Source organism: Gymnoscopelus microlampas (assembly GCF_963454915.1).
Source record: "Gymnoscopelus microlampas genome assembly, chromosome: 4".
Taxonomy (NCBI): domain Eukaryota; kingdom Metazoa; phylum Chordata; class Actinopteri; order Myctophiformes; family Myctophidae; genus Gymnoscopelus; species Gymnoscopelus microlampas.
In genome coordinates this window covers 672,404-691,001 of record NC_139941.1, presented here as the reverse complement: position 1 = coordinate 691,001, position 18,598 = coordinate 672,404, and the positions used below count along the sequence as shown (strand labels likewise).

The 18,598-nt window shown below is 44.1% G+C and overlaps 1 protein-coding gene across 5 annotated transcripts in view; it reads right to left on the bottom strand.

Moving 5' to 3' along the window:
- LOC311044423 (dematin-like) overlaps positions 1-18,598 on the bottom strand; it is a 71,058-nt gene that overhangs the window by 4,398 nt on the left and 48,062 nt on the right. For all 5 annotated transcript variants that reach the window (XM_084055979.1, XM_084055982.1, XM_084055983.1 and 2 more), the window contains 2 exons: positions 17,132-17,234; positions 1,107-1,165 (listed from right to left, as the gene is read on the bottom strand). In XM_084055979.1, coding sequence (XP_083912105.1) covers positions 1,107-1,165; positions 17,132-17,234 — 162 coding nt within the window. The remainder of the gene's footprint in view (positions 1-1,106; positions 1,166-17,131; positions 17,235-18,598) is intronic.

Genomic DNA, 18,598 nt, shown 5'->3' with positions numbered 1-18,598 from the left:
TTTAGGATGTGGGACATGGTTTCAGCTATTTGTTCATGACCATGATGTATACAGTGCGGAGCATGGTTGCCTGGAAACCAGATGGAGAGGTTAAGTTTAGATGGTAAAACCTGCAACCTCGCTTTCAGAGTAAAGACAACAATGCATTCGTCTAAAGCAACATTTTTGAACACAGAGTGAGAGACAGAATGGTCCGCAGCAGGGAGACATGCAGTCTTCCATTGCAGCCTTAGCTCGGTCCAATGTTGCTGCTGCCTTTGCTGTTGTGCCCATAAGAGGCGACCTCAGGCATTAGTCAGTGGGAGTTGGTGTTCTGCTCCACACACAGTCATAGATGCTCTGACAGAAATACTGGAGTCAGATATAAAGTCCTCCGAGACAGCCAATGCCTCAGAGTTAGACCCTACCCACTTCAAAGTAACATCAGCCCAACAGCACAGATCGATTAAGTCCGGCCAGTCTGACCACACACCGAAGCCGGGAGAGCGACTGTCTAGCTTTCCACTAAGTGTCCTCCTTCAGGAAATATTTAACAAATGGGAGAGCCTCGTAACAATATATGTCCATTCAAAATTGGGAACAGCCATACCACCCTCAGCTGCTCAGTCAGGGGGATCGTCAGCTCGGAAAACTCTGTGGATAGCGCTAGCTCCTCACCCGGTCGGGGGGTCCGGCGTCGGGTCGTGGGGTAGCCACTGTTGTTGGTAAACTCTCCCACTCTGGAGTGCTTGTTTGTAAGCAACTCTGATTGCCGAAACCAGGCACATTATCCAAGCAGTTTTCCACAAAATCCTCCTGCACATCACTACATTAACGACGGTAGTTACGACGGGTGTGTTGAAGTTGCTATAAAAACAACATTAGCGCACACAACAAAAACACACACACACACACACACACACACACACACACACATTCACATACCGATGGCAGAGTAAACCATGCAAGACACCAACCTGCTCATCGGCAGTGTCTTGCTCAAGGGCATTTTAACACCAACTCTGGGGGAGCCCGAGATTGAACTGGGAACACTGCCACCCCTTTAACCCTATGAGCTCCAGCTACAGTAGTAATACTAGTAGTAATAATCTGTAGTTAGTACTCACCCTGGCCAGGCCTATCCTGGAGGATGCTGGGAAATACACAGACTTGGAGGTTTTGGGACCTGCAGACAAAAAACCCCGAAAAACATTAAACTTTATACTATACACAGTGCATGCACGCTCGCACGCAGGCACGCAGGCACGCAGGCACGCACGCACACACACACACACACACACACACACAAAACTATACAGGGACTGAGTATTGGTTTAACTGTTGTAGTTACCAAAGTCCTCTAGATGGCAACAGTGTTCTATACAGGTCACAATGAAACAGTCACAACATGCGACCATGTGACACATTGTGAACTTGTAAATCAGCCGTTTTTGAATGAATGAATATAACTCATAAAACAGTCCTTAACTCATTAACTGCCATGGACGAATACATTCGTCAAATTCTGCTATGGCTCAGCCTGCCAACGACGAGTTTGGACGAGTTTTGAAAACTTTTTCTTTTCTTTTTTTCACACAGAACCAAAGATAACGCAATCCGAAGTGCTTTATCTCGGCACCTGTGTATTTTTTTTTTTACTATGTATTTTTGGCAAAACATGCTATTTTCAACTTGCCACAACTATGGAACGGATTACCACTATCGGATATTGTTTTCCTACATTCTACGAGACCCCTGTGTGTGTAATCACCGTGCCGATAGCATTCACAGAAAATATTCCATGATTTTTCAAAGGTAGGTAAAAACACTAGTTTCCGCTGGCACTGGGGTGACATTATTATAATTTTACTATGGCAGTTAAAGAGTGTTTAACAATAACATTTCATCATCCAAATTATGGAAAGCTGAGGGCCAAATCCCTGGGGGACCCCGGTCAACAAAGTATAAAAGGTTTAAGTGGTAAAAAAGAAAATCAAACAATAACATATGACCAATAACGGAAACCAAACGTCACCCACTGTCCTTAGAAGGCTCAAAGTCCAGGCCCACTCTCTGGCAGTTTGCAATGAGCCATATTACGCACAAACACACGCACAAATGTCATGTGCCATTCACACTGAGCACGATAACTATAACTATTAAGATAATGAAATTAGCGTCAACACTGAAGAACGATAACGTTATGTAAACAGTGCGTCAAAGACAGTCCAGCTGTGTCAGAGCGCTCACGGAGGGAGAGAGAGAGAGATGGTGCTGAAAGACGGGATATAATTATGGATAATCTGACTGATTATTAATTATAAAGAGGTGAGCCTATTTGGAAATATAAAGGCCATGTACAGTTTGTCTTTGTTTGTATTTATTTCCTTGCGCCTGTTTTTGTGTGTATGTCTCTGTTTGTTTTTGAAAAAAGGAAAATAGGAAAGCACAAGTGTTTGAATCGTAACTGTATCTCTTTATCCTGTGCTTCACAATAAAGATATTTGAAACAGAGGTGAGCCTGCCTGCGGTAATGCCAGCTAGCGTTAGCTCTTCATAAAGGTCTCATCATCTCTGTTAATAACAGCGCTTTCTGAGGGTGAGGGAGACAGACTGCATTCCAGATGTCCTTATAGTATAGTTGTGGTTATACTGTAGTTGTGGTGTAGATGCTGCCCTCCAATTGAGTTAGAACCGTTTTTTAAACACATTTTTAGTCATCATCTTTTCATGCTCGGTGTGAATGGCCCTTATTTAACAGCCCATCCTGACATACAGCGGCATGAGCAAGCGAGAAAAAGTCTTTAAAAGGCATGTGTTTCAATGCAACCTCGTGCTGTGAGCGACGGACAGTGTGTACTATAATTTTAAAACTACCTCCATCAAACTGGAACTTTTAAAAGTTCTCTACTTTAAAGTCAGTTTGGTTGCAGTGTCCAGGTTGTTCCACTGGGTGGTGCCAACGTATGTGAAAGTTCCCTTACCTACCAGAATCCTGAATTTATACAGACATTATAAATAATAGATATTTTTTTGTTGTTCTTTATTTACCCGAGGTAGTAACTGAGCACAAGCGCTCATTTTCAGCAACGCCTTGGACATAGACACACAGACACACATTAAAACGTATGTTTACGTATGTAAACACGGTTTTATGAATGAAAAGTGAACCTGTAACCATGTGACAACTACCCTCGGATCAGGAGCATTATACCAAATTAATCACACCTGTGGGTGCGACGACACCCTATAGCTGAATTCCATTCCCCAAAACTCGGTCACTCGCTCACTCTCCTCGCTTCCTCCACTCGCGCCTAAGCCCCGCCCCTGCGAGGAGCCGAGGATTATTTGAGAGGACGAGTGGTCGAGTGGTTGCCCTCAAAGGATCGGACTACACTCAGCGCGTCATTTCAAAGAGACGGCAAATTCCGCGATCACATATGACGTCTCACACAGTTGGACCAGAGCAGCGTGGATGAAAATATACTATGCATAGAATAATATGCAGGTATAGAATAATACAGAATATAAGAAAAGACAATTCATCAATGTGGATGGATGGCCACATCGTTCTCTTTATAGTTACATTATTGTGCAAAGCCATTTATTCCTGAAATAGTGAGCGCCAGGATGAGCAAACTTACATTTATTGATTTAATCCTGACCTGTCCCTTATTGCTCGTACAGTCCCCAGAACCCCAGTACAAAAATGTACTCCATGAAGTGTAGATGCGTGGCAAAAAGGAAACGTCACAGCCAAGGGGCGCGCAGAACGGTGGATGCATATTTATAGCAGAAACCGGTTCACATTTAACTATAGTCGTACTCATTCAATTCTGAAACGATTCTTAAAATGTAAAATTCTCTATTTAGCTGTGAAGGGTCTTCTTTCATGTGTATCAGTCATGATTGTTTCACCAACAAACAATATTAAATATCGGCGGGTCCTTCTTCTCCATCGCGCTGTTCGCGCACCTCCCGTTTTCTTTTCTTTTTCTTCGTCCCAGAAGTTAAAAATGTTAACATAATCTTTGTCTCAGTCATTTATAGTTGTCCGTGTACTGCATTGAGGCATGCACGAATAGAAACAGCTTTTGAGACAGAAAGTGTGCACAATATTACAATGTATAATTGTATTATGCTTTATATCATTCAACAACGCAATAAAGCCAGTGGCTTGTTGCGGTCTTTTCAGTTACTTTACACTGTGTGTGTGTGTGTGTGTGTGTGTGTGTGTGTGTGTGTGTGTGTGTGTGTGTGTGTGTGTGTGTGTGTGTGTGTGTGTGTGTGTGAGAGAGATGCGCAACGAGTGAGCGGCGGCGGCGAGGGGGGGGGGGGGGGTGCGGCCGGTGTTTTCGGCACATGTGGAGGAGGAGGACCATGTATACGTCATGGGAGAAGGGGAAAAAAACAAAAAAAAGTGTACACGTGATGCGGAAGTCTGCCGCGGAGGAGCTGTTGAGAGTGGTCGAGCATACACTTGATGTACACTCGCTCAATGCGGAAGTGGAGAGCCTCCTCGCCGACTCCACTCGACTCCACTCGCCTCCTCCAAGAAGCACATGAACAATTGGACCGCGACTACTTCCGGTTCGAAGTCGGAGTGACCGAGTGGGAGTGAGCGAGTGGCCGAGATTTTCGGTATTGGAATTTGGCTTATAAGTGCGTCACGCACCCACACACTCTCCCTCTTTCTACCGACTGGGAAGGCATGACAGGGCCAGCCTTCACCGCCGAGTGACAATGAAGGGTTACAGGTTCACTTTTCATTCATAAAACCGTGTTTACATACGTAAACATACGTTTTATTTAATTTCAAGTGAACCTGTAACCATGTGACAACATGGTACATAGTACAGTATACCAAATTAGTCACGAGGAGAGTGAAGTGGCCAAAACCTACAGGTCAAAAGCCATAAAGGAGGAGTAAACCTCATCACAGTAATACAGCAGAACACAACGGAGTTCAAGCACTGTATTGTCAACTGAAAGTCATGTTTACAAAACATTCTCCAGGTTAATACCAAACTGAAATGTTCCAATCAAGGGAAACAAACATTCTGGAGCACAAACCAAGGGTGCTGATATTTAACTGTAAAGTAAAATATAGCTGCAAGCAGCGATAATACGGGGCCAGGAGAGAGAAAGAGAAATGATAATTCCTTTAACAGGTCAGTTCATGAAAGTCCTTGCGGTCTTGTTTCCAATGAGGGCCTGTGAGCAATTAGGGGTTAAGAGTCTTGCTCAGGGACAAATTTCATTTCATCGACACATTTGCTGACCTGGCCTGGAATCGTACCTGGGTCAACCAGAGCCTCTGGCTCCCTAACCACTCAGCTATGGCCGACCCTCAGAGAGAGAGAGAGAGAGAGAGAGAGAGAGAGAGAGAGAGAGAGAGAGAGAGAGAGAGAGAGAGAGAGAGAGAGAGAGAGAGAGAGAGAGAGAGAGACGGAATAGATTTAAGAAACAGAGAGAGAGACATGGAAACGGAATAGATTGAAGATAAAAACGGAATAGATTGAAGAGAGAGAGAGAGCCATGGAAACGGAATAGATTGAGTCATGTTTTTTGCAATTCAACTTAAATGAGTCTGCATCAAGTGAGGCTTGAACCGGCAACCTTGCGATCGTGAGGCACTCTTAGGTAGCTGCAACACTACCTATAGTGCTATAGCTTTGTCCAGGCTGATATTGTCTGTTGAGGATCACAAACTCTTGCCTTCTGTCATGACCCAAGCCCCTGTTTCACTAACACAAAGATCACTCGTTCACAAACCATTTACCAATGAGGAAATTGTACATCTCCTCAGAACCAAAACTAGTGAAAGTAGCCGATCTACAAGCTCACAAACCATTAAAAGTTGTCAGATTGTACATCGGCTATTTTCACAATGAAGTATGTTATACATTGAAAAAACATACTCTCATTGCTATCTGAAAAGTTGTGAGATTGTAGATCAGCTGTATGTAAAAAACACTCAATTAAGTATTTCATGTTATCTTTAACAATTGCAGATGTATTCATTGATAGTCATGTTGTGTGAAATGCAACTTAGATGAAGTCTGCACCAAGTGAGGCTTGAACTGGTGACCTTCAGGTTGTGGGGCACACATTTAAGCGAGAAGCCACCAACAGACAAGAACCTGTGAAAAAGGAGATCACACAGATCATACAGTTTCACGCAAATAGCTGAAAAATCCTGGGTTTAAGTGTTTTTCAAACTGCTCAAGATTGCGGACAATCTAAGGGCGGTGCTTACTGGTCAACGTGATAGATGTGTTCCTCATTAGTCAAGGCACATGTGTAAGCAGGTCTAATGGCTGTCGGCCAAACGAGGCATGACTTTTGCCTGTTTAAAGTTTCAATTTTCAAAAGATTGCTATAGCGCCCCCGTTTGACCAATTGGAGTAAGATTGGTTTCAGTGATATTTGGAATGGCCCTTTACATTTCTGCAAAGTTTCAAAGAATGGTAAGTCTGCATGTATGTGTTAGGGGCAGATGAATAATTGTCATAAAACTGCAATATTCATTGGCTCATTAAAGCTTCATTTTTTCACTTATGGAAGATATTTTGCAAAAGTTTTTTGGTATAGGTCCAAAGTTCATGTGTAAAAAGTTTCGTGCAGATTACTCAAAAATCCCAGGAGGAGATTTTCATATAATTCAAAATGGTGGGAGATCTAAAGGTCAGAGGTCAAAAGTCAGAGTGTGAAAGTTGTTCAGCATGAGGAGACGCATGTGTGCATCGAAGTTTCATGGCTGTAGGTGAAACAGGGCATGAGTTGTACCTGTTCAAAGTTGTCATTTTCAACTGAGTGCTATAGCGCCACCTTTTGACGAAAGATTGTGAGATTTATTTTTTGATCGTTTTTCATGACCATCTACCATATGGCCGAGTTTCATAAAAAGCGACTGCACGGTTCAGCCAGAACTGGCAAAAGCGGCGGAAGAAGAAGAAGAAGAAGAAACGGAATAATGCCAATAACAATATGGGTCCATGCTGGAAGCCTGGCCCCATAAATATAGCTGCAAGCAGCGATAATACGGGGCCAGTGAATAGAGAGAGAGAGACATGGAAACGGAATAGATTGAAGAGAGAGAGAGTGACATGGAAACAATAGATTGATGAGAGAGAGAGAGATGGAAACATAATGGTTTGATTGGACATCTCAACCTACTGCCATTAACAGGATTCGAACTCTCAACCTTCAGACTAATAGGCTGCAACACTACCTATAGTGCTATAGCTTTGTCCAGGCTGATATTGTCTGTTGGAGATCATAAACTCTTGCCTTCTTTCATGAACCAAGCCCCTGTTTCACTAACACTAAGATCACTCGTTCACAAACCATTTACCAATGAAGAAATTGTACATCTCCTCAGAACCAAAACTAGTGAAAGTAGCCGATCTACAAGCTCACAAACCATGAAAAGTTGTGAGATTATAGATCAGCTATTTTCAGATAAAGTAGGTCATACGTTGAAAAAACATACTCTCAAATAAGCATTTCAGGTTATCTTTACCATTTGCACATGTATTCATTGATACAGTCATGTTGTGTGCAATTCAACTTAAATTAAGTCTGCATCAAGTGAGGCTTAAACTGGCGACCTTGAGATTGTGAGGCATTCATTTAAGGGAGACGCCATTGGCCCAACAGACAAGTAACTGTGAAAAAGGAGATCACACAGATGATACAGTTTCACGCAAATAGCTGAAAAATCCTGGGTTTAAGTGTTTTTCAAACTGCTCAAAATTGCGGACAATCTAAGGGCGGAGCTTAATGGTCAAATCGATACGTGTGTTCCTCATGAGTCAAGGCACATGTGTAAGCAAGTTTCACGACTTTCGTCCAAACGAGGCATGACTTATGCCTGTTTAAAGTCTGCCTTTTCAAAAAATTGCTATAGCGCCCCCTTTTGGCCAATTGGAGTGAGATGGTTTCAGTGATATTTGGAATGACCCTGTACATTTCTGCAACGTTTCAAAGAAATGTGAGTCTGCATGTATGTTTTAGGCACAGATGAATAATTTTAATAAAACTGTAATAGTTAAAATCTATCTCCTCCTGGGATTTTTGAGCAATCTGCACGAAACGTTTACCACTTGAACTTTGGACCTCTGCCTACAAAAAATTCCAACGGATTTTCCATAAGTGAAAAAATGCAGAAGTTAGGAGCCAATGACTGTTTTACATATAATTCAAAATGGTGGGCGATCTAAAGGTCAGAGGTCAAAAGTCAGACCACAAAAGTTGTCGGGCATGAAGAGACGCATGTGTGCATCGAAGTTTCATGGTTGTAGGTCAAACAGGGCATGAGTTGTACCTGTTCAAAGTTGGCACTTTCAATTGAGTGCTATAGCGCCACCCTTTGACGAATGAGTGTGAGAATTATTTCTTGGTAGTTTTTCATGAGCATCTACCATGTGGCCGAGTTTCGTAAAAAGCGTATGCACGGATAAGCCAGAACTGGCAAAAACAAGTATTTTTCAAACTGCTCAAAATTGCGGAAAATCTAAGGGCGGAGCTTAATGGTCAAATCGATACGTGTGTTCCTCATGAGTCAAGGCACATGTGTAAGCAAGTTTCACGACTTTCGGCCAAACGAGGCATGACTTATGCCTGTTTAAAGTCTGCCTTTTCAAAAAATTGCTATAGCGCCCCCTTTTGGCCAATTGGAGTAAGATTGGTTTCAGTGATATTTGGAATGACCCTGTACATTTCTGCAAAGTTTCAAAGAAATGTGAGTCTGCATGTATGTTTTAGGCACAGATGAATAATTTTCTTTAAACTGTAATAGTTAAAATCTATCTCCTCCTGGGATTTTTGAGCAATCTGCACGAAACGTTTAGCACTTGAACCTTGGACGACTGCCTACAAAAATTTCCAACGGATTTTCCATAAGTGAAAAAATGCAGAAGTTAGGAGCCAATGACTGTTTTTCATATAATTCAAAATGGTGGGAGATCTAAAGGTCAGAGGTCAAAAGTCAGAGGGTGAAAGTTGTTCAGCATGAGGAGACGCATATGTGTATCCAAGTTTCATGGCTGTAGGTCAAACAGGGCATGAGTTGTACCTGGTCAAAGTTGGCATTTTCAATTGAGTGCTATAGCGCCACCTTTGGACGAAAGATTGTGAGAATTATTTTTTTATCGTTTTTCATGACCATCTACCATATGGCCGAGTTTCGTAAAAAGCGACAGCGCGGTTCAGCCAGAACTGCGAAAAGTGGCAGAAGAAGAAGAAGAAGTGACAGAATACTGCCAATAACAATACGTGTACAGAGCAGAGCTCTGTCCCCGTAAATATAGCTGCAAGCAGCGATAATATGGGGCCAGGAGAGAGAAAGAGAAATGATAATTCCTTTAACAGGTCAGTTCATGAAAGTCCTTGCGGTCTTGTTTCCAATGAGGGCCTGTGAGCAATTAGGGGTTAAGAGTCTTGCTCAGGGACAAATTTCATTTCATCGACACATTTGCTGACCTGGCCTGGAATCGTACCTGGGTCAACCAGAGCCTCTGGCTCCCTAGGCGGGCTCACTAACCACTCAGCTATGGCCGACCCTCAGAGAGAGAGAGAGAGAGAGAGAGAGAGAGAGAGAGAGAGAGAGAGAGAGAGAGAGAGAGAGAGAGAGAGAGAGAGAGAGAGAGAGAGAGAGAGAGAGAGAGAGAGAGAGAGAGAGAGAGAGAGAGAGAGAGAGAGAGAGACGGAATAGATTTAAGAAACAGAGAGAGAGACATGGAAACGGAATAGATTGAAGATAGAAACGGAATAGATTGAAGAGAGAGAGAGAGCCATGGAAACGGAATAGATTGAGTCATGTTTTTTGCAATTCAACTTAAATGAGTCTGCATCAGGTGAGGCTTGAACCGGCAACCTTGCGATCGTGAGGCACTCTTAGGTAGCTGCAACACTACCTATAGTGCTATAGCTTTGTCCAGGCTGATATTGTCTGTTGAGGATCACAAACTCTTGCCTTCTGTCATGACCCAAGCCCCTGTTTCACTAACACAAAGATCACTCGTTCACAAACCATTTACCAATGAAGAAATTGTACATCTCCTCAGAAGCAAAACTAGTGAAAGTAGCCGATCTACAAGCTCACAAACCATTAAAAGTTGTCAGATTGTACATCGGCTATTTTCACAATGAAGTATGTTATACATTGAAAAAACATACTCTCATTGCTATCTGAAAAGTTGTGAGATTGTAGATCAGCTATTTTCACAATGAAGTATGTAAAAAACACTCAATTAAGTATTTCATGTTATCTTTAACAATTGCAAATGTATTCATTGATAGTCATGTTGTGTGAAATGCAACTTAGATGAAGTCTGCACCAAGTGAGGCTTGAACCTGTGACCTTGAGGTTGTGAGACATACACTTAAGCGGGACGCTATTGGACCAACAGACAAACCTCTGAAAAAAGAGATCACACTGATCATACAGTTTCACGCAAATAGCTGAAAAATCCTGGGTTTAAGTGTTTTTCAACGTGATAGATGTGTTCCTCATTAGTCAAGGCACATGTGTAAGCAGGTCTAATGGCTGTCGGCCAAACGAGGCATGACTTTTGCCTGTTTAAAGTTTCAATTTTCAAAAAATTGCTATAGCGCCCCCGTTTGACCAATTGGAGTAAGATTGGTTTCAGTGATATTTGGAATGGCCCTTTACATTTCTGCAAAGTTTCAAAGAATGGTAAGTCTGCATGTATGTGTTAGGGGCAGATGAATAATTGTCATAAAACTGCAATATTCATTGGCTCATTAAAGCTTCATTTTTTCACTTAAGGAAAATATTTTGCAAACGTTTTTTGGCATAGGTCCAAAGTTCATGTGTAAAAAGTTTCGTGCAGATTGCTCAAAAATCCCAGGAGGAGATAGGTTTTAACTGTTTTTCATATAATTCAAAATGGTGGGAGATCTAAAGGTCAGAGGTCAAAAGTCAGAGTGTGAAAGTTGTTCAGCATGAGGAGACGCATATGTGTATTGAAGTTTCATGGCTGTAGGTCAAATAGGGCATGAGTTGTACCTGTTCAAAGTTGGCATTTTTCAACTGAGTGCTATAGCGCCACCTTTTGACGAAAGATTGTGAGAATTATTTCTTGATCGTTTTTCATGACCATCTACCATATGGCCGAGTTTCGTAAAAAGCGTATGCACGGTTCAGCCAGAACTGCCAAAAGTGGCAGAAGAAGAAGAAGAAACGGAATAATGCCAATAACAAAACGGGTCCATGCTGGAAGCCTGGCCCCGTAATTAACTCAGGTGAAGGTAGATTGGGACACCAGACAATCCCACCACCAAGTCTACATCAAGTGTGTACAAACACCGCCTCCAAAGGGCCACACACAAAGCCTCATCATCTGAGGCTTCGGGTGCCATATCCTGCCCTGCACCTGGGACAGCAAGTCCAGTCTGACTGGAAGACGCCATGGCAGGCCCTCCAGCATCTCATAGATCTCTCTCATCGATGGTCTCTGTGGCCAATTCGGCACCCCCATAGTACCTGGGCGTGCAGTAACCTCACTATCCTGAGGAAAGCAGCAGGAGAGGAAGTGGGGGGAAAAGTTGTATATAGCCTCTGCTGAGGCTATGAAAGGCTCAGAGCATCTATCCCCAGTGGTCCTGGTGGTCCATGCATTGACGACCAGAGAGGACAGTGAGTGTTCTCCTCCGTGGCAAAGAGGTCTACCTCTGCCCGACCAAAGTTAAACCATATCTGGTTCACTACCTGGGGTGCACCAGGTTGGGGACCTCCCTGTGCAGAGATTGGGACCTCAGCCCACCCTGGCGGTTGATGCAAGACACCACGGCTGTGTTGTCTGTCCTTATCATGACTTGCTTCCCAGACACAATTGGGAGGAAGCATCTCAGAGCCAGCGAACCGCCTCTATCCCAAGGAGGTTTACATGCTACCCCTGCTGTGCAGGAGGCCAAGATAACTTGTGGCGTCAGACATAACTTGTGGCGTCCAAACCAATATTGGACCGGGCGTGTGTGCAACAGGCCCAGTGGCACAGCCTGGGCAGCTGCTGCAAAGAGGCCCAACAGCCTCTAAAACTCACAGACAACGACCTGTGTGACATGCAGTCTGTGATGCATTTCCTGAGTGTCACCTTCCTTTTCTGTGTCAGGCATGCTTTCATGGTGACACAATACAGAAGTCCAAAATACTAAACTGACTGGGCCGGGACTAAGCTGCTCATTCCTGCATTCAGATGCAGGGATGCAGGACCCGGAGCAAAACCAGACGTGCCAACACAACCTATGTGTGGCTCCGTGCCAGGCTCTCTGATAGTGGACACACTAGCTAAGCCAGTCATCGAGATAGTTGAACACTCAGATGCCCCTCAACCGCAAAGGGATCAGCACAGTATCCACACATTTTGTAAACGTTCAGGGTGACAGGGACAGACCGAACGGGAGGACGTTGTATTCAAAAGCCCTCCCCTGAAAGGCAAACCTGAGAAATTGCCTCTTAGCCGGCCTGATTGGAATGTGAAAATAAGCATCACGAAGGTCCACTGTTGTGAACCAATCGCCTGCCCTTATGGCTTGAAACAAAGTTTTCAACCATGTCATTCGAAAGGGAAGCACCTTGAGGTTGCCTCAAATCCAGAAATGGGCGAAAGCCTCCAGTCCGCTTGGGGACAAGGAAGTAGCTGGAATAAAACCCCTGTCTCATTTCTCCTGGAGAGAGAAGCCTTATTGCACGTTCCCCCAGCAAGGCAGAGAACCTCATTGACCAGAGCGGAAGAACGAGATTGGTCCCGTACGTTTGTCTCCAAAAATCCAGAGTACCGACCATCCACGGACAAGAGGTACACTGACGCCAAGCACTGAGGTTGGCTCTTGAAAAGGGCTGGCACCAGTCAACTCGCACCGTAAGGGGTGCTGGCGGGGCTTGGCAGATCCCCCTGTGGTGCGCTCCCAAGATCGAGGCCGGGAACGTTGAGGGTCCCGCCCCTGCTGTGGGGGATACCCCCGCCTCACAGTCCCATAACTCCAGAGTGGAGCTCGGTTCTGAAGAACGAGGCCGCTGCAAGCCCCCTTGCCTTTCTGGAGGCTCCCGAGCCACCGGCCTCAACCGTTCAGGCTGGCGTATGGACTGAGTGCGCTGCCTGACCTTCTGGGACTCAGCCTCTGCTGCAGGCCCGAACACCTCCCCAGGAGTTATCGAGGCCAGATCAGACTGGCTCAGCCACATCTGTCAGTCGTGCCAAGGAATTGCCAAGAACCGTGGCTTGATTGTGAGCACCCTGGATCACGGTGTCAACAACCTTTTTCAGTTCTGGTAGGAGGTCAGCTGGGTCCTTGGACCCTAGATCATGTATCAGAGCCTCCAGGTACACAAGTAGGAGTGTATTCGTGTTCACTAGTCTAGAGGCCATGGCTGTATACTGATAAGCCTTCACCACCAACCACAACAGTGGACCGGTATTTCTTATTTGGGCTACGGGCAGCCCTATTGGCTGTGGCTGGAGCCCCAGCCAACAGAGCAAAGTATGGCCCACTCTGGCTATGCCATCTAGCCTGTGCTCTGTAGCACCATGCAGGGTGCTGAGTGTAGAACGCAGCAGCCTCCCTGGGCCGTGCCCCAGACCTTTGCAGGTGCTTGACAAAATCACAATACACCGGGAGAGGGGCCTGTCCCCGGTTCCTAGGGTTCCAGTTCAGCACAGAGGCCCTTGGCGGAGAACGTGGAGGAGGCACGCCAGCAGCTACTGCTGCCGTGAGAGCAGTGCCACTATGGAGAAATCACCCAACACAGGATCACCCGGATCCTGCTGAAAGGTTGCGCCTCCTCATCAACATCCACCTCCCCAGAGGAGCCGCAGCCAGAGCTGTCGGTCTTATCCATGTTACCAGAGGTAACAATAGAAACAGCATCAGGATCTGGAAGCCTTGATGGAGAAGCCGTGCGGCCGATCCAGAAGGCGGCGCTGTTGTGCAGCCATACATTTAACACTTGCATGACTAAGCCATCATTCTGACCGATTTTGAGAATTTAAAGTGGATTAACTTCTCTCATGAAGCTCTGGGAGAGTTCCCCTTTCATGACCTTTCCTAAATATTTGTTTCAAATCATCTCCGTTTTTTTTTCTTTCTGAAACTTATTATAAATATGAAATACATACCATATATACCATCCCAGCCGTTATATTTTGGTTAAATTGACCGCTCTCACCCTTTCTCCCCTCAACTCAAGTAGTTGACACCTCCAGACCCCCCACAGAGCGGCCCGTAAACGAGCATACAGCTGCTTCGCAACGAGTCTATGTTGCCATGTCTGCTTATTATAAGCGACTTTGGGCTTGTTTTTCCACGTCTTTCTATTATTATTATTATTATATATAATTGCATTATAATGGTAATACTTTTCTACTCCACTAGCTCAGAGGCAAATCTTGTACTTTTACTCCACTGCAATTATTTGAAAACTTTAGTTAACATTATAAAATAGTAATGTAGTATATATATATATATATATATATATATATATATATATATATATATATATATATATATATATACTACATTACTATTTTATAATGGTTTTGTGTCTGCCTACAACAACAACATTATGTGGGTTCACTGACTGAGCAGAGTGCAATTGAGATGTTAATGGCTATTTAGAAGACAATGGAACCCCCCACGGTTTGGGGGAGAAGCTGTGAGCTGGTCTGGAGCACAGAGGTGAGACAGTAGCCAATAGGATAGCCTTATTTGGGGATCAAAATGATCTTATTTCAGGCTGTGTAGGTATAAATGAAACCTCAGTCATGCTAGTGTTAATGGTCTTACGCATATCCTCCAAGTGCCTCTGTATGAGGTCTACTCTTGGGTCATAGACGCGGTCCTGTTCAGTCCGCTTACGCTTCCTACTCGCCTTCCTCCCTACAGCCGGAGGATCCGAACTGGGAGGAACCAGACCCTGGCCAGGTGGCACACCATGTTCTGGGCCATTGTCCCGCTCATCACTTCCCTGAAACTCCATATGGCAGGGAATCCAATACGCCTCTCACTGAATAATCTGGAGAGTCAAATAAGAAACATACATGCAGCAATGTAACATGCAAGCCCAATTCAAGGGCGGACTAAATTGCTGCATTATGACAAGAAAACAACTGTCAGCTGACAGTATAAACAAATACACAAATGTATGAATGAATGAACCATTGTAAAGCGCTTTGAGTAAGTTTGAGTACTTAGAAAAGCGCCATAAAAATGCAATAAAAATGCAATTCATTTAACAGCAGAGCTAGGCCAACACAAGCCTACTCCAGTGCTGTGGAGTGCTGCTAGTAAGCTATGCTAGCAGGAGGAAATGTTACTCACGTACCAACAAACTGACATGTGAGTTCAAACAATACAGACGATGAGACAACCTCACGGCACGCCAAGGGGGTGCCTCATAACAGCAGCCCAGAGTAGGCATCCAGCACCGTGAGGAATCAAATCACACATGCAGCAATTTAACATGCAAGCCCAATTCAAGGGCGGACTAAAGTGCTGCGTTATGACAGAGGATGAGACAACCTCACGGCACGCCAAGGGGGTGCCACATACAAGGCAGCCCAGAGTAGGCATCCAGCACCGTGAGGAATTAAAGTCAAATCACAAGCTGGTATAAGCTCTTACCGACCAGGAGGAAGAAAGAGGGAGAGTGTGTGGGTGCGTGACGCACTTATAGGGTGTCGTCGCACCCACAGGTGTGATTAATTTGGTATAATGCTCCTGATCCGAGGGTAGTTGTCACATGGTTACAGGTTCACTTGAAATGAAATAAAACCTGGGAGCTGACAGCTGACCAGTACAACCACAGTCTGATACTGTTGGCCACTGAGCAGCTCCACTGGAGCAGTTGGGGGTTCCGTGCCTTGCTCAAGGGCACTTCCGCGGTGTTGGGGGAGGGGTGACCCTTCACTTCCCCACCCAGATGTTTCCTGCCAGTCCGGGGAATCGAACCAACAACCTTCTGAGAACAAGCGCTTTCCTCTAACCCTTAGGTCACCCCTGTCCCAACCACACACTGGTTCACATAGTCTACTCTACATGTTGTGTGACCATATAGTAAAGACTGGGAACGCATCTGTGTGTCATTCAAAAATAGAGCTACAAGCTTATAGTGCGGCGACGAGTGCCACGCTATGAGCTTATAGATGGCTATTCAAAAATAGAGCTACAAGCTCATAGCGCGGCAACGAGTGAGCTTATAGATCTGCTATTTTTGGAAAAAATCATGAAAATGTGTCCAACTCTTTGAATATAGGCTATACATATTTTTTAATGGGGGTCCCTGGAACAGCATATTTTGAGATGGGGGTCCGTGGCCAAATACATATAATTTTGGGGGTCCTTGACATGAGAAAGTTTTGTTCCAGGGACCCTCCAGAAGCAAAGATTTGAGTTAAAAATGTTGTTTCAAAACAATATATATATATATATTCAAAGATTTGCAAAAAATGTCACGATAAAAACAAAATAGCAGATCTACAAGCTGCCGCGCTATGAGCTTGTATATCTGCTATTTCTTGAATAGCCAAAAGTACAACATAATGCTTATAGCTAAACATCTAAAATGACACAGTATGCGTTCCCGGTCTTAATGGGTTAAAACACAGGGACCACTCCATGAATAATCCTATGAATCATGGTTATCTCACACCGGAGAGACCCCTGATTCAACAGGGAGCCAGGTAATCTCCCTGAACTGGAACCTGGCAACATGAACTCTTGGACCTACACCTAGTATGACTCTTATTAGTCTGTTCCGATGTCTGGCGGACAACACAGTAGCTTCCCTACGTCACTTTAGTCAATGCACTTCAGTTTGATATTTCAGCATTAGTCAAACCGTCATCAAACAGTACAGAGCAACCCTCATCTAGCGGTTGTTTAAAGGATGGTACTAGTTCGGACTAGGTCAGTGTGCTTGTTTGGGTGTGTGTGTGTGTGTGTGTGTGTGTGTGTGTGTGTGTGTGTGTGTGTGTGTGTGTGTGTGTGTGTGTGTGTGTGTGTGTGCGCGTCCGTGTGCGTGTGTGTAATCAAAACTAAACTGAAATTGAAAACATGAAGCCATAACAGAACAAGAAATAAAAGCTAAAGAAAAACTAAACTTTAATCTAATAACCATGGTGCCTACCAGTGGGACGGCTATGGTCCGGTAGAGAGCGCGTCTTCCTTCTGATTGGAGCAGATTTATCCAACTCCTCCCTCAGAATTATCTTCCCCAAGTTAGACTGCACCTAAAATCACACAACACAATAACACATCACATTAACACAACAACACACTAATACGACCGACAACACAAGACAGCACAACAGTATTAGCTAAACCTAACCCCAGCTTGGAACAAAGCCTAAGCCTTAGTTTATTTATTTGAAGAGGTTTTCTTTATAATGTATTTATTTCAACTGGGATATATGTTTTAAAATAATTTTATTTTATTATTTTACAAAGAAAAAAGTATATGCCTTATATTGAAAAGAGGATAAGAGAAGATACAGTTGTTAAAATACAAGATTTTTGTAAGAGAAATAATCAAGGCTTTTCAGTAATTTGTCTGGAAAATAAAATTATGTTTAAGAAATCGTGAAACAATCGTAATGTGAACATAGTATCGTCATTCGAATTGAGTGAATCGTTACATGCCTAGTTTCTAGCCCTTTAAATGGCAAAATGAGTGAGTAGACTTTTATATATTATTTTATATATTATTGTGACAATGTATATTGGGACGTATTGGGACATAATGTTCTATATTTCTGTGTAAACGTTATTGCCATGCTTGACAGTGGTGCAAGATCAGGCTTTGGGTCTACTGCTGAAGTTATGTTATGTGGATGCAGTATTCATTAGTATGACTTGCCTTGGACCTGTACCTGCTGTTAACTTCATAGTTGTACCAATGACTTACCTTATCCCATTTTGGGGCGGGAACCCCTATTTGTAACTATACCTTTCAAGGCGGGAACCCCTTTTGGTGTTCCTGTTGCTATGTGTATAGCATAGCATAGCACATTTTTTTTTTTACATTTTTGAGCGGTGTAGCCGCTCCTATAAGTGGGGTTGGGACCCATGACCCATCCGTCGTGAAAATTTGTCTTTCGCTGTACTGTGATTGGCTGATAAGTATTCAGACCACTCTGTGATTGGCTAGCGAGACGCATGATGAAATTCATAACCGATAAATAGCACCACGCACTTAAAAAAAAACATTTTTTTTTTAAAGTGAGCTTCCATCACTGTGATGACCTTAAATAACACCGCTCACTTCACACTGGGTGTGATTGCCAGACCCAAGGGGTCGGGCTTACATGAGGCTTCGTATCTGTTTTCTCCATACATGGGCATGGTCACTTTGTCCCCCGGCCCCAGCCAAAAAAGTCTGTCCCCCTTTCGTCATAGAAGGGACATAGAAGGGACACACGTCATGCGAAGCCCGGCCATTCAGATTTCAACCACTAGGGTCTGGCAGTACCAGGTCTCCTGGTTCCCTTTTTTAGCGGCGCTAGCTACTCTATACCTTTAGGTATAGAGCGGATCCTGCTCTATACCTGACTTTGTCCGTGTGCGTACGTCAACGTTCTGATTGGTCAGGTGCGTA